The sequence below is a fragment of the Mesoplodon bidens genome (assembly GCF_964165515.1).
Source record: "Mesoplodon bidens genome assembly, chromosome: 1".
NCBI classification, from domain to species: domain Eukaryota; kingdom Metazoa; phylum Chordata; class Mammalia; order Artiodactyla; family Ziphiidae; genus Mesoplodon; species Mesoplodon bidens.
In genome coordinates, this window is record NC_138176.1 from 137,294,729 (window position 1) to 137,322,495 (window position 27,767).

Genomic DNA, 27,767 nt, shown 5'->3' on the forward strand with positions numbered 1-27,767 from the left:
ATTGGGGAAACCTGTATTTAGTTACGTTCTGTGGGGCTTTGAGAAAATAACTTAATTTCCCATTTATTCTTTTTCACTCACATAAATGTCTCAGTTTAGAAGATAATTTTTACGTCATCCAACTTATAGGCCTTCATAAGGGTTTGGATTTTATAATATGGGAATGCATAGAAGGGTTTTGAGCAGAGAGACACATGCTCTGGCTTATGTTTTTATAGGATCACTATGTGGGTTATTTTAATGTGAAATACTTTAGGGAAGTAAGGGCAGAAGTAGAGAGACTAGTTAGAAGGCTAATTGCAGTCATCCAGGTGAGAGATGGTGGGTGGCTTAGACAAGGGTGGTAGAAGTGGAGGTGGTCAGAAGTGACCTGATTCTGGATGTATTTTTGAAGATAGAGCCAATAGGGTTTGCCTATCGATTCCCTGGCTGTGGGATATAAGAGAAAAAGAATGGAAGATGACCTTTGCGTTTTTAGCGTGAGCAACTGAGTGAACGGTAGTTTTCTCAACTGAGATAGGGAAGATAGGAAGAGGAGTAGGATTTGGGGACGCAGGGTTAGGTGGCTTCATTTGGAGATGTCCACTACATATCCAAGTGGAGACTTTAATATATTAACCTAGAACCCAGGGAAGTCAGGGGCAGGAGGTATAGATTTAGGAGGAATGTGTAATTGACAAGAGGAAGGTGTTGGTAAAGAGAAGAGGTCTGAGGACTGAGTCCTGGGGCACCTGGGAGGTATGTATAGGGTGTCGTGGGAGCAGAGGAGACGTAGGGAAAGCGTCACCGAGAAGCAAATGCTTGAGTTGAGTGAGATTTGAGTGCTCGGTAGACTTGTGGAGCAGACTGGGGGGTGAGAGAAAAGCTAACGCAGAGACCACAGGTGAGGGACAACCTGGAGTGGGACCTGTAGAAGGGTGAGATGGGGACTCTCTGAACAGCAGTGACTCAGACCCCCAAGGTCTTTGACTCTTCACTTGACATGAAACACTAAACCAAATGGCCGTTTACAAGAAGTTGCCATTTATGAGAAAAATGATTTTTATTTTCTTCCAGAAAAACCTTTTGTTGCTTTTGGTAGTGGCATGGAATCTTTGGTGGAAGCCACCGTGGGAGACCGTGTCAGAGTCCCTGTGAAGTGCCTTGGTTACCCTCCTCCAGAAATAAAATGGTAACGACTGGAAATAAATGCAAAGCCTTGTTCCACGTGAAAGCAAATCCTTAGATTGGACCCATTTCTGGGATTTGTTTTTCCCCACAGGTATAAAAATGGAAGACCCATTGAGTCCAATCACACAATTAAAGTGGGGCACGTACTGACTATTATGGAAGTGAGTGAAAAAGATACAGGAAATTACACTGTCATCCTTACCAATCCCATTTCAAAGGAGAAACAGAGCCACGTGGTATCTCTGGTTGTGAATGGTGAGTCCATTCAGTTTTCCTTTTCTTTATCTATTATAAAGAGTATGATTATGTCCTCCAGAACAGCCAGGCCACCATTCCTTTGGTGTCTCTGCCTCACTTACATCATGAGTAGCTCTGGTGTATAAAAATGATCCAGGACAGTGCGACTGAAGTGAGGTGTGGGGCAGTATGCTCTGGACACGTTTGCTTAAGAGGCCATGCGAATGAAACAGTTGGTGGTCGGACTTGAGCCTAAAGCAGATGGTTCAGCCGATGGCTAAATGCTGTGACATAAGAGTGCCCACAGGGACAGTCATCAGGTTCCAGTTGCAGTACCTTTGAATTGTGCTCCTGGCATGCAAATGTTTAAGACTCTTCTTGAATTTTGTGGAAGCTTCTAGTTTGATTTGGGGGTTGATGTATCAGTGATGCATAGGCAGATTCCAATGCAGAAGGCTTTTGCAGGTGGACACTGTTGGCTGGTTGGAAGTGTTTTAATTTTTTTTTCAACAGGAGTCTGGGATCTGACTCTGAGGCTGTAAAGGGGGAGATATTAAGGTTTTGATTTAAGAATGATTTGAATTTTATTTTTCCAAACTGAAAGATACTTATTTACAATAAGGACTCTGGGTGGGGAGGAAAAGGGCATCATGGTCAAGTAAATGTGGGAGATACTAAGTTGATGGACATAGTATACTGCCATTCTCCAGTGGTGGGTGGGAGACATAGAGTAGCCAAGGTTTAACAAATTTATTTGACCAGAGCACCCCTCCCCCATACATCCATTACTATCTTGCTCCAAACACAGGTTGGGAAATGGCTCTCTGTTGTAATTCTTTGTGCTTTCTACTGTCATGGCAGATTAAAACATCAAGATCTTCTCATGTGACATTAAGGTGCTTCCCTGTATATCCTGCTAAGCTCTGTATGTCTGCTGAGCTTGGCTTCGTTTCTTTGCTGGGACATCAGCTTCGGGGAGTATTTTAAAGATAACAGGTTCCAGAAATGTCACTTAGGAGCCACTTGGGTGTACGAGTTTGGGGAGTATAGAGAAGCTGGGAAGCTGAAATGTAGGGTGGGGAGAAGGAAAGGAACAAGAAATAAAGATGTAAAAATGGACAGTGAATAACTCTATCTCATTCATCCAGGAAGTCACTAAACGTTTGATTCACCCTAGCATTTACCCTGCTCTATAAAACAAAGATAAAAAAAGAAGTCAAGGTTTGAAAGTATAATCTGAGGCTTTAGGTTGGTAGTGATGAGAAGATAGTTTCACACTAATGACTTTGGAGCCAAAAAAAGAAAAAGAGAAAAAAGGGAGAGAAGGAGGAAAAGACAGGGAAGGAATGGAGGGAGGAAGGGAAGAAAACAAGAAAGGGTGGGAGAGAGGAGGGGAGAAAGGAAGGAAGGGGAAGAAGGAGGGAGAGATGGCGAAGCAGGCATGGTGGGTGACCTTGGGCAAGTCATTTCACTTTTTAATTTTTCCCATGTGTAAAGTGGAGGACAATAACAGTGGCTGTGAGGATTAAATGAATTAATTGATGTAAAGCACTTAGAACAATGCTCAGTACATAATACATGTACTTACTGTATTATTCACAACTATTTTCTTCCTGGAGCCTTGTCTGATCTTGTGAAATTGGGAGGATGAGGAGAACTATCTCTGTAATGTAGATGAGAAAAAGGTGAGGCACACGGTGGCGAGACCGGTACAAAGTCACTCAACTTACTAGTTTATTATTATTGTTATCATGAGTATCACTAGAAGTCAGGTGTCCTGTTTCCAAATCTAGATGTTCTTGGAAAAAGCAAATGGGGGCAAAAATTCTATGCTTGGAAAAACACAGGTTTTAATTGCTGAAAACTTCTACTTTCCATTCCTCAAAGCTGATTAGCAATTCAAAAGCTGTCTTTCCCATCTCCAGTCCCACCCCAGATTGGTGAGAAATCTCTGATCTCTCCCGTGGACTCTTACCAGTATGGCACCTCCCAAACGCTGACGTGCACGGTCTATGCCGTTCCTCCCCCCAGTCACATCCACTGGTACTGGCAGCTGGAAACAGAGTGTACCTACCAGCCCACGTGAGTAGGGCCACACCCTTTTTTTCCTGCTCTTTTGCATTTAAAAAAATATTTATTCATTTGTTTTATTTTTAGATTCCACATGTAAGTGGTATCATAACAGTATTTGTTTTTGTCTGGCTCACTTAGTATGATAATCTCTAGGTCCACCCATGTTGCTGCAAATGGCATTATTTCATTCTTTATATGGCAGCGTAGTATTCCACTGTATATATGTACCACATCTTCTTTATCTATTCCTCTGTCAATGGACATAGCCAAGCTATGATATGACACCATTCTAAGCCAAGAGGACTATCTCTAAGAAGGTTATCCCTCAAGTGGTACTCTTAATCTCCTTCCGTCTTTCTCTGTGCTTACGTCTTTAGGAGATGTCATTCCTTGGGGTATCCCGCTTTGAGATTAGCTAGCTCTCTCTTCAGGTTGGCCCTGATGTCCATCTCTCTGAATGCAGTTTCTTTGCTCACTTTGTTAATTGCCAGTCTTTGGTTTTTCTCCTTATGCCAATCAACCAGTGAATACCACAGTCTCCTTATCTGTGAGAAGGTACATCTCAGAGGAAGTGCTGATGGATGCAAGGGAGCGGTAGACCTCGGAGCCTCAGGCCCGGCTTATCAGGTCCTAACACAAGTCCAGACATCCTTAGGAAAAAAAACAAGTCACCCACCACCACCCTAAGCAGTTCACTTCCTGTTGTTGTTTTTGAGATGGCCTCTATTAGTTTCTTCCTCAGATGCTGACCATTTCCTACACAAAGGCCACAGTCCCAGGGAGATTAAGAAGCCCAATGGCTTCTTAGTTTCCTTGCCTTCCTTTGAACTAAATTAACTTGAATTGTCTTGTCGATCCAATTTATGAATGGAGGTTTGTTCCCAGAATAGCTGCTTCCCTCCTGTATCCTGAATGAATCTACCTAGAACCTTTTCCTTCATTGCCGAGGCCTATTTTTAATTGGCGCCAAGTCTTGTAACATGGTAGGGTGCGTTGGAAGTTATTTCGAAGAACGTAATAACCAAAGTCTGACTCCTTTCCTTGCTACTGATATGAATTAAAGAAAAATTAAGTCATGATATCATCTGTTACCTCTTTCTTTTAGCCAAGCTGCCTTAACGACAAACCCACATACCTGTAAAGAATGGAGAAACGTGGAGAACTTCCAGGGGGGAAACAAAATTGAAGTCAACAAAAATCAATTTGCCCTAATTGAAGGAAAAAACAAAGTGAGTTTGAAGTTCTTTAATTTGAAAATCTGTCTCTCTTTTATGGAAGGATGGAGTGAAAGCAGGGTAAAATAATATCAATGTGTGAGGAATATTGGCGATTGATCATCAAATAAATTGGATGATAAAATACTAGCATGTTAAGTCAGTTTGAAAACACCATCAACTTTTAGAAACACCATTGACTTATCGTTACTGTATCAGAGAAAAATAAAACACATATGCCATTAACTCTGTACATGGGATGTATGGTAATTCTGATTTTATAAACATGAAAATGAGAAAACGTATGTAATGTTGTATTAAAACACATTCTTTATTCCATGGTTTCCAAAGCTCGTTTTGTATGATGTGTGAGCTGCACCAGCATAATTATAATTGCACAGATTTGAGCGTGGTCAGTGCTCAAGTGTGAATGGAGTAGGCAGGTCGCAGCAGTGGTGGGGATGCTGAATTTTAGTCTGAATGCATGTGCATAAACACAGCCTCCATTGTTTATGGCCTGGGATTTGTTTTTTTCAGACTGTAAGTACCCTTGTTATCCAAGCAGCCAATGTATCTGCTTTGTACAAATGTGAAGCAGTGAACAAAGCTGGGAGAGGAGAGAGGGTTATCTCCTTCCACGTGACCAGTAAGTGCTCTCCAGGGGCTGGGCTGTCTGATACTCTGTTGTCCTGGCCATTCCCATGAGTGGCGTGGCTTTAGGAAGGGGAGTTGGATGGCTAATTGATGCTTTTGTTCATAAAGGAGAGTTCCTCAGGTAGCTCCTGGGCTCACGTGAAGTCAGTACATCTGACTTCACAGGAGAGGGAGCGTGGGTTCACACGTGCTTTTGAAGCTCAGGTCCTGCGTGATATTTTTGTCTTTGTCATCAGAGTGCAGCACAGTGCTTGGCTTAGCGAGGCTCAGTCAACGTTTCTGCACTTGCTATTGAACAGCTGACAAGGTTGGGTTTTGGGGAGGCAATTGTAATGACATTGGAGCAGTGCCTTCCCAATACCACCGACTTTGTTCATCTTAATTTTATGGCTCAGCTTTAGCTGACTGGATGGAATAAAATATTTCAGTTTTAGCTAATTCACTGTAATAAACATAGCTTTCCTGTCAGTGAGTGTTATATATTAATGAGGAATTAATTTTTTAAATCCCAAGTTATAATTATCTGCTTTGAATTGGGGAGGGGGTTTAAATCTTAAAAACCATGCTTAGAGCTCAAAGTGGAGATTTCATATATATCTGAGGAATTCATTTACATTTCCAAATAATGTATCTTGGCAAAATAATACATTTTGAATCTGGAATTGTCCAGTTTGGTTGTCTCCTTGTAGTCCATCGTCTGGGAATGCCAGAGCTTCACTTCTCTTGTTGCTCTATCACAGACTGAAGGCAACAAGGAAGCAATAGTGTGCTGCCCAAGTTAAATCACTGTCTTCTAAGCGTGGGTTTTACATTTCAGGGGGTCCTGAAATCACTTTGCAACCCGGCACCCAGCCCACCGAGCAGGAGAGCGTGTCTCTGTGGTGCTCCGCGGACAGAACTATGTTTGAGAACCTCACGTGGTACAAACTTGGCCCACAGGCTCTGCCCATCCACGTGGGAGAGCTGCCCACGCCTGTCTGCAAGAACTTGGATGCTCTTTGGAGAATGAATGCCACGATGATCTCTAATAGCACAAATGACATTTTGATCATGGAGCTGCAGAATGCATCCCTGCAGGACCAAGGAGACTACATCTGCTTTGCTCAGGACAGGAAGACCAAGAAAAGACATTGCGTGGCCAGGCAGCTTACAGTCCTAGGTAGGGAGGTAACTCTGAACCATCCAGAAGCAGTTGGGATGCCGTAAATGTAATGCTTTCAGGGGCTGTGTGAAGATTGTCCTCTAGCAGCTTATGAAGTAGACCGGTGAGCACTTATCTTGCGGAAAGTCCTCAAGTCAGAAGGAAGCTAATCATGGTGAAGTGATGTATTAAAAAGAGAAAATAGCCCCATTCTTTCCAACCCTGATGGTGGGGTCACTCACAACTATCTACAAGGGATTCCCCTAAACCAGGGAAGTTTCTGCCTCATTCTTGGGCATTCAGTTATTTAGATAGACAGGTATTTGTGAATGCCTACCATGAGCTAGGAGGGTGCCGGAAGTTCATAGTGGTGGACAGAGTGAGAACACAGACAACTGCTGGGCTGTGGAGTACAGTGAGGTCTCTGTGTCCATGAGCACAGGGGTTGTTTCTGTTCTACTGCTTGCTGAGCTCCAGGCATAGAACATAATGGCACATACTGCGTGCTTGATAAGACATCTGCTGCATGAAGAGTGTGGTGGTGGGGTTGTTTAAGACCTGTGAGAGCCTCTGAGAGGGATGCTGCACTCAGTGCCTGTACCTCTGTGGTACAGCTCACGGTCAATGAAATGAGCATTTTAGTGCGCAGAAAGCTTTGTAAATGCCACACCAAGTCACTCTCTACACCTCCTCTAACCCTATGCCTTGCACAAAATCCATGCAGACACGGCTCTGTCTCTGGGGAAATCGGTCAAATTTGGGGAGTTTCTCTGTGCTATCTCCTTCCATTTTCTCCTCTCCCTAGTGTCCCTTCCTAGTTTCTAGGATGCACGTGTTCTGTTTTTTGTTTGTTTGGTTTTTTTTAACTGTCGGGAAGGGGGAACTGCCCAGATAAACTAATTTATACCAAAGTTTTAGAGGAATAATATTTTCAAAGGCCTTGACGTATTTTAAGAGGTATTTTCGAACAGGCACTAGGACAGATTTTGCTAGTGTTGAGACTCTGGTGTCAGAAGAAGAGATGTTTTCGAGTGAAGTCATCCCAAGGCCCTTCAAATCACACCCCATATATGATCATGGTTTTTCTGTTCATCTTGGTGACTGGTCTGGTTTCAAGCTAATGAAAAAAATTCAGAAAGAGATGTGAAGGAGGTTCCTGGCTTTGCCATGCCCAGGAAATACATGCTCACAATGAGCTGGTTTGCTCTCTAAGGACTCCCAAGGTGTTTTCCAAAAATTATTCTTGGAAATAGACTAGAGTCCATTTGCTTAAGCCCCAGCGTAGTTCACCATTGAGGTAATCTAATTTTGCTAAATGTTGAAGTGGATTCTTTCAGCAGGATTCTTTTCGATGTTCAGTTGGTTTGGACAAGATATTTCCACAGCACTTTGATGATTTGTAGGAAAGGTTAAATCTAAAGTTGTCCTGTACATTTAAATGAGTACCTATGGGCTTCATTTTTTTTTAATCTTTGACTTTCCTTAGGGTATCATTGTTTTGTCTGTGTTTTAGTGGAAATGCTGAGTTCAACTGTTTACTTAGTTATAGGGACTGGGATAAGTTGTTTAACCCCTTTCATCTGCAAAATAAGGCTAATACTGCCCACCATAGGGTTGATAGTGAAAAACAGAAACAGGACAAGTGAGTTTTGTAAAAAGTACCAAATAAGTATAAGGCATTCTTTGTTGAATTACACTGAAGTCATGTGCTTTCCAAGAGAAACATGGCAGACTTCTTGTGTGTCACTGGCTAGAATTTATTTATTTATTTGGAGGGAAGTCAAGGGTGACAACTTTTATTTTGTGATGTGATTACCAGCTTGAATCGCTAATATGAATGTTCAAAGAGATGCAGTAATCTGTCTGAACTGACTGACTTGTTTCATTTAACTTTACGCCATGAGCAATGCTCCAGTTATCAACCTCTGTGTATTTTCGGCTTAGTAAATTAACAGTTTACTAAATGGTTTAATAGTTTACTGATATGAAAACCACTTCAAAACTTATAACTAAATGTCCTATGATTTTTTGTGTGTGTGTGCGTGTGCATAGAGCGCATGGCACCCACGATCACAGGAAACCTGGAGAACCAGACAACAAGTATTGGCGAAACCATCGAAGTTTCCTGCACAGCGTCTGGGAATCCCCCTCCACAGATTACGTGGTTTAAAGATAATGAGACGCTTGTGGAAGATTCAGGTGAATAGAGCATGTTGGTCTCTTTTTGGCTGCAAAATCTTCCTAGAGATATTAACTAAAATCTATATTATTTCTTTCTTAAAAAAATTATTTATTTACTCATTTATTTATTTATTTTTATTAAGGTATATCTATGTACAATATTATTTAAATTGCAGGTGGACAGCATAGTGAGTCTCAATTTTTAAAGATTATTCTCCATTTATAGGTATAAAATATTGACTGTATCCCCTGTGCTGTACAATATATCCTTGTAGCTTATTTATTTTATACATAGTAGTTTGCACCTCTTAATCCCCTACCCCTATCTTGCCTCCCTCTCCCCTGTCCCCTCTCCCCACTGGTCACCACTAGTTTGTTCTCTATATCTGTGAGTCTGTTTCTTTTTTGTTACATTCACTAGTTTGTTTTATTTTTTAGATTCCACATAGAAGTGTCATACAGTATAAAATTCATATGGTTTCTTGATTTGTTTTAGGTAGAACAGAAAGCAATGTTACTGTCCATGGTCTGGCTCATCTCATAGACTCGGAACCCGAGTATTCAGAGCCTGCTGAATTCTCATGGAAGCCAGGGGTGCTGAGACAGCAGTTGACCCTGTATGACTCTGTTTAGAGTTAGATAATAGCCCAAGATAAAGGGAAACATTTACATGAAAAATATTTTTGTCCTGAAAAACTCTACCAGACCACGTCATAAATAAAAACCATCATTTTCCCCCTTTCTCAGGCATCGTGCTAAAAGATGGGAACCGGAACCTAACTATCCGCAGGGTGAGGAAGGAGGATGAAGGCCTGTACACCTGCCAGGCATGCAGTGTTCTCGGGTGTGCAAAAGTGGAGGCGTTTTTCATAGTGGAAGGTCAGTGGGAATTCATAGGCAATCAGGTGGTTTTTAAAAATTAGCTTGTATCTTATATATACTCATATACTTTGGGCAGGAGGGTTATGGGTGGTTTTAATATTCTTTGTACTTTGTATGTTTTCTACTGTAAGTATATGTTATTTTAACCAGAAAACATAATTAATGTTATTTTAATGCTGCTCTCATCACATTTCTATCCCCGCAGTTCTCACTGTGGAAAAATTCTTAGCCAGGCGGGTGGAATGTCCTCCTTTCCCTGATTTCTTTCTTCATATGAATGGCTTAATTAACTTGTTATGAAAATTATGCCTCTATATTTATTAGGTAGAATTGCTGCCTAGTCATGAAAGTCGGTGCTATCTAGATAGTCACAAAGGTTCATAGTTTTTATTGGACTAAAGATAATTAAGATTCATTTGTAAACAATAGACCATTGCTTCTCTGAAATGGAAAATTTGGGGGTCTTATCTAAATGTGTATGCAGGAATGATGTGAAATCTGGCATTTTCTCAGATGGGAAAGGTGAATTTGTGACAGAATATTTTATCTTCAAAAGTTTATTCCTATGTCTTTTTAAAAATAACCCATCAGGGGACAATGAAACTGTATTATGTGGGTGAAGGAATGGTATGCAAGGGGAAAAGAGAGGGGTGGTGATAGATGGAGGAACTGATGGATTTCTAGGCACTCATCCTAATTTGTCTCTCAAAGACTAGATTTTAGTCCCTTTAGTCTGTCAAATCTATGTTGCCAAGTATTACATCTCAGTACCTTGACTTCTTTTCAAATCTATAGGCTTATTACCATTTTGTAAACTGCAATTGCAAATAAAGATTTCAAGTGGCATGGTGGTTTTGTCACTTTCAAAGTGCTACATGTTTTAGGCAAAATCCTAAGGGAGACTTCCAGTTCTCTCCCATGCTTTGCCTCAGCTCTGTTAGCTGTCTGCACCTGGTTACCAAGAGGCCTAACTAGGTAACCTTGGCACAGAGATTGTATTTACTTCTCACCAGAAGAGAATATTAAGAAAGGAAGAGGTAAATATTTAATGCTCCTGCTACTTTCCCAAATGTTCATATGGGAATATTAATGCACCAACTTATATAGACAGTTGAATCTTTGAACTTTTTACTATGAACAAACAGACTTTTAAATCTCTATGTATAAATAGAGAATTCCTTCAGTAAGACCACCAGAGAAACAAAATCTACTTCCAAGCATGCTTGGTGCTTGTCTCTCAACTATAACTCTTATTTTGCTAACTAATTAATTACTTGTTTTTCTGTCTTCTTGAGGCTGACTGAGCCACTCTCACAGCTTGTGGCCCAGTTTGATTCACATTGCACTCATCCAATGGGAGACCCTAAGTGATAATTGCTTCCTTATCACCACTGTGCTAATCACTCTTGGTTGAAAGCCTCCTCTGGGCTTAATTTTCCCCACTCAGAGCTGTCCTCTGGAGTCCTGAACATCTGCAGCTTTCCTTGCTGACCTCCAGCTTTTTCTCTTCTCTTTCCTTTCCTGAGTATGTTTAAACTCATACTGCCAGGCCACACCTGAGGCACTCACCCCAGCTCTTTCTCTTTCCTCACTGAGGCTCCTGCCACACAAGGATGGGGTAGTGAAATGTTAGCCAGTGTTGGACAGACCTTGTTTAACTCTTGACCATTCCATCAACTTGCTGTGTGCCCTTGATGAAGTAACTTAACCTCTCTGAGCTTGCTTCTCCATCTGAAAACTGAGAGTTATTGAGAAGACTGAGTGACATGACATATCTAAAGTGATGAACATCTCATAGGTGCCTAGTCACCAATAGCTCTCTGGCCAAAGGACTCCATTTATTTCCCTACTAGTTTTCTTAAACAGTCCTTCCGCAAACTCCATACAGATCAAAATATAGACCAACAGCATAAAACCAAACATTTATTTTCCCCAAATAGAATACTTTTCTTCTCTATAGAACATGATCTGGTTTTTTTCCATCAAAGTCTGCTTTTCTTCCAAATGCTTTCTCTTTGTCTTTTAGGACATTAATATTTCTCTTTTAATTACTTTAGAATTTTACTGTTGGAAGTTTTCATGAGCAATGTTTTGCAAACTTTAAATTATCCATTAAGAATATTATAAACTCCATTCAAGTTATAGGTTTGTGACTATCATTGTCTAGGATTTTCCTGAGTTGGTAAGATTGAGATTTTGCTTTAGTGTGGAACTTTGTTATTTTATATCAAAAGGTATGAGTTTCCAGTTGTTGATGCTCATTCATTTGTGTCTTTCCAGGTGCCCAGGAAAAGACAAACTTGGAAGTCATTATTCTAGTAGGCACTGCAGTGATTGCCATGTTCTTCTGGCTACTTCTTGTCATCGTTCTACGGACCGTTAAGCGGGTAACAAAATCATTTCCCTTCCGTCCCATGCACGTTGGTTTTCATGATTAATGAAAGCTGACTGGGGTTCTTTGAGTTGATTCTTCCCATTGTTATTGGCTCAATAGGCACAATTTTATTTCTATACAATAACCTTCTTACCCACTTGCTTTTGGCTAGACCACTGGGCTTTAATTGATAGAAGCAACAAGAGAAGAAATGGGCTTGGACTGTCTAGTGTAATTAAGATTTAAGAATTAAATTCTGAGCTCATTTGGGGGTCGAGGGGACACTGGGAGCAGAATTATAATAGGACTACTCTCACACACTATGAGCCATTTAGAAAATGAGACACCAAGAATGGGGCTTCTATAAACAACAATAACAAGCACAGAGAACAACAGCCAGACAACAGGGTGTGTGTGACCGGAAGGAGCAATGCTTTCCAGGCCAGTGGAGGGGAACTGAAGACAGGCTACTTATCCATCGTCATGGATCCAGACGAACTCCCCCTGGATGAGCACTGTGAGCGCCTGCCTTATGATGCCAGCAAATGGGAATTCCCCAGAGACCGGCTGAAACTAGGTGTGTTTTCAAGTGCTATTAATTTGATGTTGGGTTTACCAGGCCATCTCTTCCTCTTTTAGGCTAGTGACAAATCTAGTCTATTTAAATGTTGGAGCCTGGTTCAGAAAATTCATCCCATCTCTTGAATTTGAGTAATCGTCCATTTAGTCACTTAGAAGTAGGGTCCCTGTATAATCACCCAAAGCCGGACATTTAGAGGGTGAAGAGGGAGGTATTAAATCATTAAGCCAGGACAAGGGGGTCAACTGTACTGTCCGTGATAAACTAGGATGTATGGTCACCCTGTCAAGTCAGAATCTTTGCCTATCGCTTTGTTGGTGAAATAGTCCAAGTCTGTTTTGTTGTTGACTCTAGGTAAGCCTCTTGGCCGTGGTGCTTTCGGGCAAGTGATTGAAGCAGATGCCTTTGGAATTGACAAGACAGCAACCTGCAAGACAGTGGCTGTCAAAATGTTGAAAGGTAAAAGCAAAATTCTGTGGTGATGTATCCCTCTTATCTGTTTCGTCTCATCATTAAACATGATGAAAGGCTTGTATCAGTGGCTCTGTGGCTAGGTGGGCCCACTAGCCAAACATGCAGCCAGACTATACGATGCCTTTGTACAAACCAGATAAAAATTTCCTCTTTTATAGACTCATGCCAGGGTCCACAGCCTGGCAGGCAAAGTTGGGATGGATCTGAGCTCCCCTACCGCCCCACCTTGCCTGGGAGCCCTGGCACAGATCACAGCTTGTACAACTATATTTAGTAGTCTGGCTATAGGAAAAAAATACCTTGGTTACATCAAAACTGTTTTCTTAGTGTACTATAGTGCATTAGTAAGATAATTACAGACCATCAAGAAACGGAAAAAGAAATTTGATGTAATGAGTAAAAATAGCAGCATGCAAAAATCAGCATGTTCCCTAGAATTGGAATATGTAAAAGATTTTCACATATAAAAGACAATATGCAAAATAAGAATGGTTGTGCTGGGAAAAAAAGGATTAAGGGGGACATTTTTAAAATTAAAAGTTTCATAAACAATTGTTAAGCCTAATCGTAATGGAAATCTGGTCTTGCCATTTTAATTTGGGGGGGGGGTGATGCGTATAAAGCTCTTTGCTAGAATTCTGATGTGCTTTCATTGATGGAGACAGTGCTACTGACCCTTCGCCAATAGGTCTTGTGCATTTTGAAGGCATCTCTCTCCTTTTGCCTTTTCTCCCTTGTGGCAGAGGAGTATGTAATTTTGAGGTGGCTCATCAGGGCCTGAGGTGTGGACCACGTCTGTGAATTAGAGGGAAGTGTACCAGTCTGTACAGGATCAAACTCACAGTCTTAGCCTCATCGGCCTCGTGTGCCAACTGGCTTTGCCAGCTGACCCTTGTTAAGTTTCCTGCTCGGCACAGATTGGTGGGAACTCCAGCATGGCCCCTAACGCATGAGCAATACGTGATGTTGCTTCCTTACGAGGAAGCACTGAAATAATCAGGCCCTAAGAAGCATAGTAAATCTGATATGTGAAAATCCAGTTTTGTAAAAGGAGAAAATCTGGGCATGATTTCATTTGCAGATGTATTCTCCACTTTGCAAAAGACCTCACAATGGCTTCCTTCAAATATCAAACATTCTGGGTGCACTTAAAGAATTTGATTTAGAATTATAAAATATAATTTATGTTTATCTTTTAATGCAGCTAGCCTGTCAATTGGGTTACAGTTGTATTATCCCTGGAGGGAAAGTTGCACAGATGCACACAGTGCGGCATTAATCCTCCTAAGGTAATGCCTCATGTACGATTTCCCTCTTTGTTTGTATTTGTAGAAGGAGCAACTCACAGCGAACACCGAGCCCTCATGTCTGAACTCAAGATCCTCATTCATATTGGCCACCATCTCAACGTGGTCAATCTTCTTGGTGCCTGTACCAAGCCAGGGGGTGAGTGTCTATAGATGGCTCTGGCTGTGGGATTTTGGCATATACTTTTCTGCTGGTATTTGAGGGAAACCACCCAACTCCCATGGCCTTGGTTTCCTTAACTTAGGAAACTTTGGCAGATTCCCCTATATAAATATATTTCATGGAGGTTTAATGGGCACTGTAAATTATTCTAGAACGTGAATTAAAAAATACTACATCATTATAAGACAGTTTGCTACTTATGTAATAGGTGTTCAGAGGAGAAGAGTAAACTTCCCTCCAAATTTGAAAGCAAAGGACTTTAAGAGTAGTCCCCTCTAAAATGGTGTCATCTCAGGTGATTGTGTTGAAAAGCAAGTGGGTGGATTTTCTTCTGAAATTTTGGTTCATCTTCTGTGGAATTGCCTTTTGGAAAAAGAAAAGTTACAATATAAGGGAATTGCAGCCAGCTGATTTCTATGATCCTGTTTCCAGTGAAAGGGTGTAGCCTCTTCTGTGATATTTTCTAGCTCTTCGATATCTTAAACACTTGGTGAGAAATGAGTGAAAATACAAATACATTTTCTCTTCCTGGTATGCTGTGCTGTCTGCAGGGCCACTCATGGTGATTGTGGAATTCTGCAAGTTTGGAAACCTGTCAACTTACTTAAGGAGCAAGAGAAATGAGTTTGTCCCCTACAAGGTATGTCATTTCCTAACTCAACTGTGGTCACATTGTAAAATGGAGAAAAACTCAAAGTGGTACAGGTTACGTTTTTTGGTAAAATTCTGCAAAGAAATTGTGAGGAATCTTTTCATGTTACCTCTTGGCTGTTGTAACTTCCTCTTTTACCTTCTGGAGGACACATACTTCTCATGTTTTATTTTTGTGACTCTGATCTACTGACCCATTATAGATGATGCCAAGGAGGGGAAGGTGGGTGTGATTAAGGGTAAGGAATGACAGGTGGAAGGACAGCTCTGGATTATTCTCTCTCTGCCCTGGCCATATGTGGCCCTATAGAGTGTCAATCCCAGTGTCAAAAGTGCCCTAATGTTGGAAGTGTGTCTGAGTGAAACTTGTAACAAGGCCCTTATCTCTAAGCTAGAAAAGAGACAGGCTCTATGGAAGAAAATATATTATGTAGAACACTTGCCCAAAATTTCAGCCCAGAGATTCCATGATCCTGAAACTGATGTCTCTCATCTTCTTTTAATAGTACAATTGTTTCTATAGTTTAACTACATTGGAGAGAGTTTCTGGTGTTCAAGGAGTTTGTTCATCTGTTCCTTTATAGACTAAAGGGGCACGATTCCGGCAAGGGAAAGAATACGTTGGGGAAATCACCGTGGATCCTAAACGCCGCTTGGACAGCATCACCAGTAGCCAGAGCTCAGCCAGCTCCGGATTTGTTGAGGAGAAATCCCTCAGTGATGTGGAGGAAGAGGAAGGTACCTGCCTTTGCTTCCTCTGCACCGAATGCATGCTCTTGTAGGAACAGACAGGGTGACAGGGTGTTACAATGAATTTTGTCCTGGAAAAGTCCAGTATTACCTAATATTTGAAAGAGACCTAAATTTCTAGGAGGCTTTCATTCAGTCTCCCCAAAAGTGAGGGGCGGAAGGTCTAAATGAGCAGCAGGCTACGTGGTGAGGCAGAATGGCTAGCCTGAGAAATCTCGGTCCCCCAGGAGGGCTAAGCAGTTGGCAACCGTCGAACCAATGCTCTTCAAGTCTTGGTTCAACATTTGTCAGCAGGAGAGGCTCGGCGCCATCTTCCGGATGGGCAAAGGAGGCTCTCTGGTGTTTGATCAGCGCCCCCATTGTCCACAGCAGTTCAGTCCCACCTTGTCGGTTTCACCAGCACAACAGCAGTCCTTCAGTTAATCATACCCAACCTTCTCCAAGGCAGTATAGGCATGTGTTGTTTCTACCCCAAGTGGCTTATCAAGTCTTCCATATTTCGTCAGAAGAGTCTTGGTCAATACACTTTTCTTTATCCACTTATGCTTCCAATGATATTTTAGTGCTCTTTATGAATGGAGCTGTGTTCCCAGCCTAAGTTTCAGGACCTCTTCCAGCTTCAGGATACACTGTATATCTGCTTCCCTCAGAAGGAGCAGAGACAGCTCCGTGGAGGTAGAGATGGGGCTTCCTGACATTTGGGTCTTCTTGAGGCATGAGCTTAGAAGAATTAAATCATGAAACAGTGGAAGAAACCTGCTTCTTTTCCCTTTGACATGAGGCCACAGAGAGAACTTAAAACTGACTTCTTTCCCATAGAAGCCAAGCAGGCAGTGTGAGGCTAGAACTTGGTCTAGAAAAGCATGGGGAGGTTGCCTGGGCCTCACATAACTGGGTGCACACTGAGTGGAGCCACTTCTGCCCTGTCCTCTCTCTCACAAAATGGTGGCCAGAGAGCTGGAAACCCAAGGGCTTGTGGGAGTTGGTCGGAGTAGAGGGGGCATTGGCCCAGAATTTTGCCTCCATTTCTTCATCTGGAAAATGAAAGAGTTTCACTAATTATTCATGGAGAGCCCTCCAGCCCTGAACATAGAAAGTCACTGAGAAAAAGTTTTGTAGTCTTTTTAATACTTACAAGGTTATTATTACAACTGAGTTTTCATTTGCTCTGGTATTTGTCTTCAGGAAAGAAGCCATGTCTTATCTTATCTGACTGAAGTTAAGAGATCATGTTGAAACGCTCATTAATGTCTTAGTATTTCTTTGTACTAGTTGCCCGGAAGTAAATACCACAAATTTACGTAAATTCATCTTTCTCTTGATGTTCCTGTCTTCTCTCATTCATATCCTTGAAGGAAAAAAGCATCCTCACAGGCCAGATTTAATGTGTTTACAGCCCTTTCTCAGTTTAAAAGTGAGAGAAGTAAATATATTTCTGGTATTTTTAGTTAGCCATTGTAGATTATGGTTTGACCTTTGGCCTTTGTCCCAGGACAAAGCCTGGAGAGAAAAGATTCAATGACCCTGGATATTGTTGTTTTATTTTTAGAGTTCTTGATATGAAAACGATTGTTTATCCCTCTGGGTATATGAAAAAAACACAACACTTTAAACAGCAAATTTGTAAAAGCCTGCTTTTACCCCCCCCTGTTATCTATGCCAGTTTTTCCTCCATTTTGCCTCCTGGACTTGTTCGTCCAATTTGGCTAAAATGGAAAAACCAATATGTTTGCTAAGGGATATGATGAAGGCTAATAATATACCAGGATTCAGCATACTTACAGAAGATAGAAGCATTTTCTGTCTGCTTCTATTTCCTGAAATTTAACTCCCAATTTTTAAAATGAAGATTGCTCTATCAAACTTACAAACAGTTTCTGGACGAAATACCAATCTCTGTCCTCCTGCATCTTCTGACAGTTTCTGAAGATGTGTACAAGAACTTCCTGACCCTGGAGCATCTCATCTGTTACAGCTTCCAAGTGGCTAAGGGCATGGAGTTTTTGGCATCACGGAAGGTGAGACAAAGTATCTCTTCACATCACAGATTTGCAAATGAGGTGTCCAGTGCCAGCCATTGGTGTTTGTTTGGGACTGTAATTCATTCACCACTGCTGGAGCACTGTTAAGAGAGCTCTACTGGGGAGGCCCCATTTCTGCTCATTAAAGTGGTATTAGGAGTTCATGAAATTAATTCATGTGATAAATACCTACTAAATGCAGGCAGTCTTCTGAGCGCTAAGGACACTGTGTGAGCAAATAGGCAAAACTCTCCACCTTCATGGAGATTATGTTCTAGTGGGTGGAACAAACAATATAAACAAGTAAAATGACTGGTAGGCTAGATGGGAGTAAGTACTGTGGAGAAAAATCAACAGGAAAGAATTATATAGTATACAGGAGCATTATGTTCCTGTAGACATATGCCTCTGTGTTTGTGTACATTGATTTTAAACCAAGGGGACACGGAAGGCTTTAGGGGAATGTGCATTTGAGTAATGGCCTAGAAGAGGTGAGGGGCTGAGCCTTGCAGATATCTTGGCACAAGTCTGTTTTTCATTTCTTTGATATTCATCACCATCCATCAAAGGTATCTGGTAGTAGCATAATTAGAAACCAGGAAGGACAGGCTTTAGATGAGAGCGATTGAAAGAGCTAAAATTAGAAAAGTAGGCCAAACAAAGGCTGAGGTGGGTACGTGACAAGTTACAAACATTCCAAAGGTTGTAAACACTGTGGAGGCACCGCTCGGAAAGGATAAAATGGATGGTTTTACATTAAACAAGAAAAATTCAGATTAAGTATCAGGAAGAATTATCAGTTGACAGAATGCAGTTGCTGCAGCCTACCTGTGGGAGAAAGACTTAAAGTTTTTACTTTGTGTTTTTTTCCTAAATTAGAGTAAAATCCCTCACCCATGTCTTTTTCTGGAGTTTAAAGCTTGTCACCACTTTCAGAGCCTCAGGATCTCCGAGGTTTCTGCTCAAGAGCTCTTGTCTTCTCTCTTCCAAGGGGAAGGGAGAGAAGTGAGATCTTAGAGGATTTTTCCAAAGAGAAAGGCCCTTTGCCCTTCTTGAAGATTCTGATTTTATTTTATTAACTTTTAAAGGCCAGAGCCTGCCATTTAGTCAGGGTTCCTTTGATGGGGAAGGGAATGAGGGGTGGAGGGGGATCCTTTTACTTCCCTTGCATCTACCAGCTGAATTTCTTGAATACCACCTGGTTGCTTAAAAAAGGAAGCTCTTCGGTTCGGGGCAAAGTAGGAAGGACTGTGTTTTTTGCAGTCTCCTGTCTTGATCAATCACGCCAGACAATGTGCTTTTTAAAAAAAAATTTTTTTAATAGAATTTTTAAAGGTTACACTCCATTTGCAGTTATTACAAAATATTGGCTATATTCCCTGTGTCGTACAATACATCCTTGTGCCTCGTTCAGAGGAAAGTGCTTTACGGATGTGAGGTGTAAGGGGTCCGTAATGCCTGGCTCACACATCACTCCTCCACTGACATAAGAATTCCCATCTAAGCCTTTCATTCATTTCTAAATGTTCCCCGAGACTCTTGTTCTCTTATAAATCTATCAGGTGGAGATAAAGCTGCTTAGGGTAGGAAGTTACATGAAGGTAGGGGGATACAGAGAAGAGAGAAACTGAGGAACAGAAAAGAATAGAAGGAAAGCCAAGGAGAATTCGCTTTTCCTTTTTCGTGTACCAGAGAATCCCCTTGACTAGTGAGAGGCTGAGAGTGCTTTCATAGACCTCCACGATAAGCCAGCGCTTTGAAAACAGGGTGAGCCCCACTGGGAATTGTTTCTCAGAGCTTGTCCAGCTTCGGTTACGTATGGAATAGAGAAACCAACAAAGGGCACCAAACCAAGGAGAGCCCCTTGTTTCTGATTTCCGTGCATTCATTCAAAATAAACCCCATTCTAGGGCCTCCTTAGAATAACATGTTTTAACCGTATATGGTACCAGGCAAAAGGGATGTGTGGATGTGACCAGAAACACATTCTTAATTGTGTCCAAGAGAAGTCTATTTATGACTCCATCAGCATGCTATAACATAACTATTTAATTCCAGAGTCTGGGGCTGTTTATGGAATAAGCAGATGTGTGTCTCAATGAAACTTACAGACTTTTTTCCGGAAGAGTTGATAAAAGATGTTTAACCCAGTGCTTGTTAATCAGTTGGTTTTCTGATGTGGGTTTTTTTTTTTTTTTCTTTTTTTTAAAGCATGAGGTCACAACAGATGTGGAAGAGATCAGTTATGTTGAGTCCTAATGCACACGATTCTTTTTGCAGTGTATCCACAGGGACCTGGCAGCGAGAAACATCCTCTTGTCGGAGAAGAATGTGGTTAAAATCTGTGACTTTGGCTTGGCCCGGGATATTTATAAAGACCCAGATTATGTCAGAAAAGGAGATGTAAGTTTCAGAGATGCACCCAGTGATCTGTTAAGTTGCAGAATTCAAACTCCTCTCAGCAAGCCTCAGGACCTGTGTCCAGGGACAATGGAAGCTTTTCCTTCAGATATTTGATAAGTTGGGTTCTCATTCCTTGTCTTCTACCCCTGTAGGCTCGCCTCCCTTTGAAATGGATGGCCCCGGAAACAATTTTTGACAGAGTGTACACAATTCAGAGTGACGTGTGGTCTTTTGGTGTCCTGCTCTGGGAAATATTTTCCTTAGGTAAGTCCCTTCTCTTTGTCCCTCCATCCATACTCCAAATAAAATGATAAAAGTCATTGACCCCAGTGCGCCTTTCCCTCTCCTGTATTCCACCTTTATCGGACGAAACTTACTTGGAAGCTTTGGGTTGTAAAACCTAAAAAAGCAAAGAAAGAAAGAAAGGAACAAAAGATATATATGTGAAGAAGGTGTTGAAGAATCAGGCTCTGGGCTTTCTGCAAGAGAAAGTCAAATCAATAAGGCACCATTCCTCAGGACAGGAATAAAGACGCTGACGTAGAGTGGACTTGAGGACACGGGGAGGGGGAAGGGTAAGCTGGGACGAAGTGAGAGAGTGGCATGGACATATATACACTACCAAACGTAAAATAGATAGCTAGTGGGAAGCAGCCGCATAGCACAGGGAGATCAGCTCAGTACTTTGTGACCACCTAGAGGGGTGGGATAGGGAGGGTGGGAGGGAGGGAGACGCAAGAGGGAAGAGTTATGGGGATATATGTGTATGTACAGCTGATTCACTTTGTTATACAGCAGAAACTAACACACCATTGTAAAGCAATTTTACTCCAATAAAGATGTTAAAAAAAAAACAATGCCCCATTCCTGTTTTATTCTAGGTGCTTCTCCATATCCTGGAGTAAAGATTGATGAGGAATTTTGTAGGAGATTGAAAGAAGGAACTAGAATGAGAGCTCCTGATTATACCACACCCGAAATGTAAGAAAGACTTTACAAGTGTTTTTCTATCCTCCTTCTTTGCTCACAAGAATTCTCCCTGCCGAGAAGACTTTCCATTATATGTACCTCCTTCATGGCCCAGTCTGTGTCTTACTTCTCCCTTGAGGTCTTCCTTGATAATCTTAAGCACAGAGTCGTCCTTCTGGAAATGACAGCACTTTGTCTATACCAACCAGTCAGCTTTCACTAGATGTTGACTTATGATGTTTCCTTTTCTATACACACTTGATGCTCCAAGTGTAGGGTTCCGTGTTTTACGTAGTTCCGTGTCCCTCTTTAGCATCCTGGCTCATGGTGGACTCTTTGTAAATATTTACTCATTCAAGTGCTTATTGTCAGCATCAGATCAGGAGGAAAGAGGCGATTAATGACTTCAGTGTTTTGCTTCTCTAGGTACCAGACCATGCTTGACTGCTGGCATGGGGAGCCCAATCAGAGACCCACGTTTTCAGAGCTGGTGGAACATTTGGGAAATCTGTTACAAGCTAATGCTCAGCAGGTTTGTGACCTCCATCCAAGAAGCTTCTACAGAGAGTACTTAGGTGTCCAGGGCTCATCTGCTGCCTAGACCTTCTCATGGCCACCAGACTGTCCTCTCAGCCACTGAATCCAAGGAGCCATATTCTTCCAGATCTGAGCAGTAATGCTTTTCTAAAAGTCATAATTACCTTTTGACAGATGAGATCCTAATTCATAACCTGGGAGCTGATCACTTTTATTTTTACTGATGTATATTGTGGTGTCTTCAGAGGCTCTTATAAAGTAAAAGAGCAAACAAGCAACAAACAAAACTAAAAAACAAAAAACACAAAACCTAGTTGATCAAGTGAATATCAACAGTGGACAGAATTTCAAGGAATTTTAAATACATTTTTCAAGCAAAAACACATCTGAACCCTGCAAAATTGATGTATTTTTTCCCTCTGTAAAATTCCAGGCCCTCATAACTTCCACTGGAGGATTTTAGACTTGTAGCCTTTACTGTTAGAAAGTTACTTAATCTCCAGTCAACGCCTCTTACTACAGTGAATGGAAGTCAATTTCCTCCTGCTTTTCTTTTGAACAGGTGGGGGACAATGGGTCAAATCTATTTTTATCAATAAACCTTCCAAACATTTAGAGGTATCAAATTGCCCCTTATTTCTGTATCAAATTGCCCTTTATTTCTTTCTCTTGATGAAATAATGTTAAGTTCTGCAACCTTTTCTCAGTAGACCCATTTTCCTGAACATTTACTGCTTTTCTTTAGACTGTCATCAGTTTTTCCATTGCCTTGAAGCGTAGATGCTAAAATTGGATGACATGCCCTTTAAAGGACCCAGCTGGTGTAGATAGGACTATGGGAAGAAACGATTTCTCAGCTCTGTGGAGCTCTGCCTGTTCTGTTGTTCCATCTGTAACCACAACCCGTTTCGTCTTCATTGTAGCCGTAGTGCTCTGTGGTCCCCTTACTCATCTTGTTTTTTGTTAGATCCTTTAATATACTTTCATCTACACATCGCTTTTGAGTGCCCTTTTGTTTTTGACAAGCCATTTTTAAAGTTGTCTTAAAGTTTTACATTCAGATATGAAAGCCACATTCCCCATAAACAAGAAGCCCCAATGGCCTTTGTTTTTCATAGAAAGGCTCTTGAAGGACTGAAGCCATAACAATAGCACTCTGTGTTTATTGTTTCAGGATGGCAAAGACTACATTGTTCTTCCCATATCAGAGACTTTGAGCATGGAAGAGGATTCAGGACTCTCTCTGCCTACCTCACCTGTTTCCTGTATGGAGGAAGAGGAAGTGTGTGACCCCAAATTCCATTATGACAACACAGCAGGAATCAGGTACGGCCTAAGGTCAACATCCCCTGGGGGAGGGAGCTTCAAGGTCATCTTGGGGAAGGGGATGGAGGAAGGACATCGTATAAAGTTGCTGCATTTCACTTACACATTCACCCTTTGCCCTGAGAGGTCCTCCTTGAAGAGGGCCTGGGTAGGTGAGTCTCTTTCCATCTGTGGTCCACATTGCTGCCTAAGCTCTTCATTTCAGAATTCTAAGCCCTGCAGCTGCAAATAGCTGGAATGCCACAGTTTGTTAATCTCCAGAAGAAGAGACCAATTTTACAAAGACATCTGTATTTAAATTATCCCCATGTACTCTTTTATTAATGTGAATTAAATGGCTTAGGAAAGATTCAGGAAGGAAGAGTTCTATGCATTTATGAAAACAGACCTTTGCCTCTCTGGCTGGGATACAGTGTGCCATAGGGATGCCTCCTGAGTTAGACGGGGCAGCACAGCTTCAGAAGCCCATCCCAAGTCTGATTTTCAGCATTTTATTTGCATAATGGGACTTCTGGGCTTATTTAAAACACATGCACTGCCGTATTTTCCTGATTTGTAGAGGGGTCGTAAAGGCAGCTTTCTTTTTATTCTCTCCCAGCACCTGTGCATAAGGAAAGAGTTGGTATGGTTTCTACAATATGAGGTTAAAATTGCCTTTTACTAAGCCTGGGACTACTTACTTCACTTTGCTTTGTTTTGGGTGTTTTCCTCCTGTAACCAGACCCCTGGCAGCATGAGCCCAGCCTGCCCCCTTGGGTGTGCTGTGGCTGCAGGGGGAGCCATGAAGTGCTAGCCTTTGGCCGGGTTGCCAGATGGCAGGTGGGGAGTCACGCAGGACATTTTGCCCCGTGGACTCGCACAGGGAGGGCAGCAGGAACGCTGCTGTGGGAGAGAAGAAAGCTCAGAGTGGGAAGAAGTCAACCCGTAAGGTGTCCATTCCATTTGTGTCAAGAACTTTCAGCATTTTTCAAAGAACTTTTTCTTACCAGATTTTGCCAAAGTTAGGCAAGGTAGATACTATTATCTTTTGATGTAGATGTCGAACGTGAGTGTCAGAGCAGTTACCTGGGGAGAATACAATATTGTAGTTAAAGATCCAGATTTTAGAGTCAATGGAACTGGGTTGGATTCCCAAGTCTGCTCTTCGCAGCTGTGACCTGGGGCAAATTTTCACCGTGACCCAGGCAAGGACACTGGTGTTGTACAAAAATGATGACTTTGAGAATTACATGGTATAATGAGTTTCTAAGTGCCCGGCACCTAGAGAGCGCTCAATAAATGATAGCAATTAAGTGAGCTGCTTAAAATCACATCCCTGGGATGAATCCAGTCCCTCTGATATCTAACTCAGGGCTGTTTTCTCCCATACCAAGGAGGGAGCCTCAAAGAGAAAGAGGAATGAAATGAAAACCTATAGTTCCACCCCAACGTTTAAAAGGTCCTCCTTCAAGTTCAGCTGGCCTTCTGGTGTGGTAATTATTCCTGAAACACTGTTGCCTTCTGTGTTATCAGAAAGCCATTTGATGGTGAGCTGGTGTTCCTTGGGTTTTTCCGTGATCAGGCGGGGTGAGGACCCAAGCTGGCAGCCTCTTGGCTTACTCAGGCACTTTGCGTGTGGTGCCAAGAGTCGATGAAGTCACGTATGTGTAATGGAAGTGCCAAATGAGATGCTGGATCTGAAACAGGGCTGCCAACATGTATCCCCAGAGGCGTGGACAAATGCGACACCACACTCCCAATACAGGCCTGGCTCCTATTTTCTGTCTGATTTTTGAATTGGTCTTTCCAGTCCAGTTTCTCTTTTATCCAGCTGTAATTTGAAAACTAAAATGGAAATTGGAATCTTTTGTCTGCATCCCCACTCGACCCCCTCCACCTTTTTGCCTTTACTAAAAATAAGGCACCGCGATCACATTTTAATTGTCTGGGAAATGCAGAATCGAGGAAAGGCAGAATCGAGGCATCTGCACACAGCACATTGCACTTGGATGCTCTCTTGTGTTCTGCTTCCCTGGGGAAGAGGAAATGAGGCTGGGGTGCCTCTCAAGGGACTTGTGCTCTTATCTTCCACGTTGCCAGTCAAGGAGAAGAGCCAAGGAGTCTTTCTCACTTGCTTCCTCATAATTTTCAATTTCATTGCATTATAAATAGAGCTGCACAGAGACATCCCTGTGGGAGGCAACCTCCTGATTTTTTGCCCCTTTAAACTATTTTTAAAATATTTGTTCAGCATTTATTTAGAGAAGAGGCTGAGAGATATGTGGGGGAAGGGTGAGGAGGAAGGACCACTAGTGTCTAGACTTAGGTTTGTCTCTAATTTCCCCTGTGGATCAGCTCTGGCCCCAAGTTTGCACGCTTCCTGCAAGAAAACACATCTTAATTGGACTCATCGTTCTTGGAGGACAGTTTGGAGACCATCTGCAGTTGCTCCACCAATTCCCCTGGGAGTTTCGTCTCCCACTCCAAGCAGCTTATCAAAGATTTCTTTTCAATCCTCTCCCAGAGAAAGGTTCTGGCACACACCTTTTTTTTTTTTTTTTTTCATTTTCGTTAATTACTAGCGATGATTTAAATGCTCCTTGTAGATTGATGCCTGGGACAGCCTGCTGGCTAGATATTCCTGAATTTGGCTCTGATATTAAACTGCTTGAAATGAAACTGTCCTTTCTGCACCTTTTGTCTATCTTTTTTTTTTTTAACATCTTTATTGGAGTATAATTGCTTTACAGTGGTGTGTTCCTTTCTGCTGTATAACAAAGTGAATCAGCTATACATGTACATATATCCCCGTATCCCCTCCCTCTTGCGTCTCCCTCCCTCCCACCCTCCCTATCCCCCCTCCCCCGCCCCCCACCCCCGCCCCACTGCATGGTCGGTGCACACATGGGAGAGAGCAGGGCTGTGCACATACTAGGTGCTCAGTAAAGACTTGGACAATCTTTTACTTCACTTTTCTCTTCTTCCTTCTCCTTCCTAATGCTTTTCCAAGAACGTCAATGTGGAATAAGGTAAAAACAAACAAAAACAACCCTGCATGGGCTCTAGAAACCTAAGTTTGAGCCCTAGTTCCAGCTCTTTCCTCCCTAAGCCTTAGCTTCCTCATTTCCAAATAGGAAATAATGAAAACCTATTTTGTAGTTTTGTGAAGAGCAGATGCGATGATGTCCATGGAAATGCCTTGTCAACTGTGAAGGGCCGAGCAATGTTTATTATTATTGGGCTCAGCAGTCAAGGAGCTAGCCTTTCTAAGGCAGCTGCATTACAGCCCAAATACCTCTGGAATCTGTCCACAGACCATGTGGGCATCACCTTTCTTTAGTCAGGCTGCTCTTCTTTCTCCTAGATAGTTGGAACAGGCTCCCGATTGGCCTCATGGCCTCTGGTCTTACCCTCCTCAACCCAGAGTCATCTTTCTAAAGGGCGTATCTGACTTTGTCAATCTCATGCTTAAAATCCTTCAGTGACTGCTCATTACCCTCAAGATAATAATCCAGATATTCCAGTTATGTGATTTTGGACAAGTTCCTTAACCTGTCTGTGTCTTAGTTCCTCATCTGAAGTTGGGATAATGATACCCACCTAGAGAGGTACCATTTGTGGAGATGCCATGAGACAGCGGTTGAGGAGCATTTAGCACAGTGCCTGGCATGTGGGAGAGTCTCAATAAAGGATTCCTGAATGAGTGAATGAATGAATGAATGAATGAATGACTAAGGTACCAGTAATTTTTGGTAACCACCACTTTTAGGGACTGGACTTAGGAGAAGTAGGCTGTTCTCTCTCCTTTACGTCATGTCCTCTTTCCTGTGGAGTTTCCTGAGTGAGGATGTCATTGGTGAACCCCATTCTCTCTTCTTTGTAAGAGAAGGAACCAGCCTCCTGGGGCAGGGGAGGGAGATTTAGTTTCCATTATCCTTTTTTGCCCAAATGAGTCCTCTCTTCACTTGATCACAGAAAACACACGGAATATATAATATATCCAGAAGGCCGTCTAAAGTGGGAAGTATGCTGGGATAAGAGTGAAGAGTCAATTTGCTGTCCCTTCCCATGAAAAGGACTTTCCTTCTCTCCACTTGGGCTGATTTTAACAGAAAATCAGACTCACCCAAAGTCACGTAGTAGGGAAGGAACACCCTAAGGGAACAGGTGATGTGACAAGTCCTATCCTTTGGACTCCTGAAAGAAACGTGTACCCTTTGGAATTCAAAGGAGGAAAACAAGTTTTGGTTGATGGTGCATCATTCTTTCTAAGACCCCCTTATCAACCACCAATGATCACCTCTTTCATCCTCCAGGTATCTTTGTGAGTGAGGAAAGGAAAGCTCTTGCCAGTACATTTTAAAGATAGAGCAATAGGGGCACAGAAATATATCTGTGACTTTCCCAAGTCTGTGTAGTTCGTGGTAGACTTTGAAATAGACAGAATACCTTGTGACTCTCGAACTACACCCCCAACTCTGTGGGCTAACAATAGGAGATTCAGCCCACCTGCCCCTGTACCCATTACGCCTCTACTACATGTAGAAGAAGGTTGTCTCCAGACCTTGCTGGGTTCAGCATCCTTTACTGGAGCCAGGTGAGATTCAGTGAGATCTGCAGGTGTTTCCTCTGCCCATCTTTCATTGACTGGTTGTTCTGTGGGCATTGTCTAGAAAACTTG

At 42.1% G+C, this 27,767-nt stretch overlaps 1 protein-coding gene across 1 annotated transcript in view; it reads left to right on the forward strand.

Moving 5' to 3' along the window:
* The window catches only part of KDR (kinase insert domain receptor), a 44,855-nt gene that overhangs the window by 12,325 nt on the left and 4,763 nt on the right, over positions 1–27,767 (forward strand). Inside the window, exons 8-27 of the mRNA XM_081227346.1 lie at positions 1,057–1,171; positions 1,262–1,425; positions 3,333–3,489; positions 4,586–4,709; positions 5,232–5,340; positions 6,166–6,507; positions 8,542–8,688; positions 9,418–9,549; positions 11,833–11,939; positions 12,368–12,503; positions 12,861–12,965; positions 14,313–14,426; positions 15,002–15,090; positions 15,686–15,839; positions 17,772–17,869; positions 20,153–20,275; positions 20,428–20,539; positions 21,157–21,256; positions 21,671–21,776; positions 22,956–23,107. Of these exons, the coding sequence (XP_081083472.1) occupies positions 1,057–1,171; positions 1,262–1,425; positions 3,333–3,489; positions 4,586–4,709; positions 5,232–5,340; positions 6,166–6,507; positions 8,542–8,688; positions 9,418–9,549; positions 11,833–11,939; positions 12,368–12,503; positions 12,861–12,965; positions 14,313–14,426; positions 15,002–15,090; positions 15,686–15,839; positions 17,772–17,869; positions 20,153–20,275; positions 20,428–20,539; positions 21,157–21,256; positions 21,671–21,776; positions 22,956–23,107 (2,686 nt within the window). The remainder of the gene's footprint in view (positions 1–1,056; positions 1,172–1,261; positions 1,426–3,332; positions 3,490–4,585; positions 4,710–5,231; positions 5,341–6,165; positions 6,508–8,541; positions 8,689–9,417; positions 9,550–11,832; positions 11,940–12,367; positions 12,504–12,860; positions 12,966–14,312; positions 14,427–15,001; positions 15,091–15,685; positions 15,840–17,771; positions 17,870–20,152; positions 20,276–20,427; positions 20,540–21,156; positions 21,257–21,670; positions 21,777–22,955; positions 23,108–27,767) is intronic.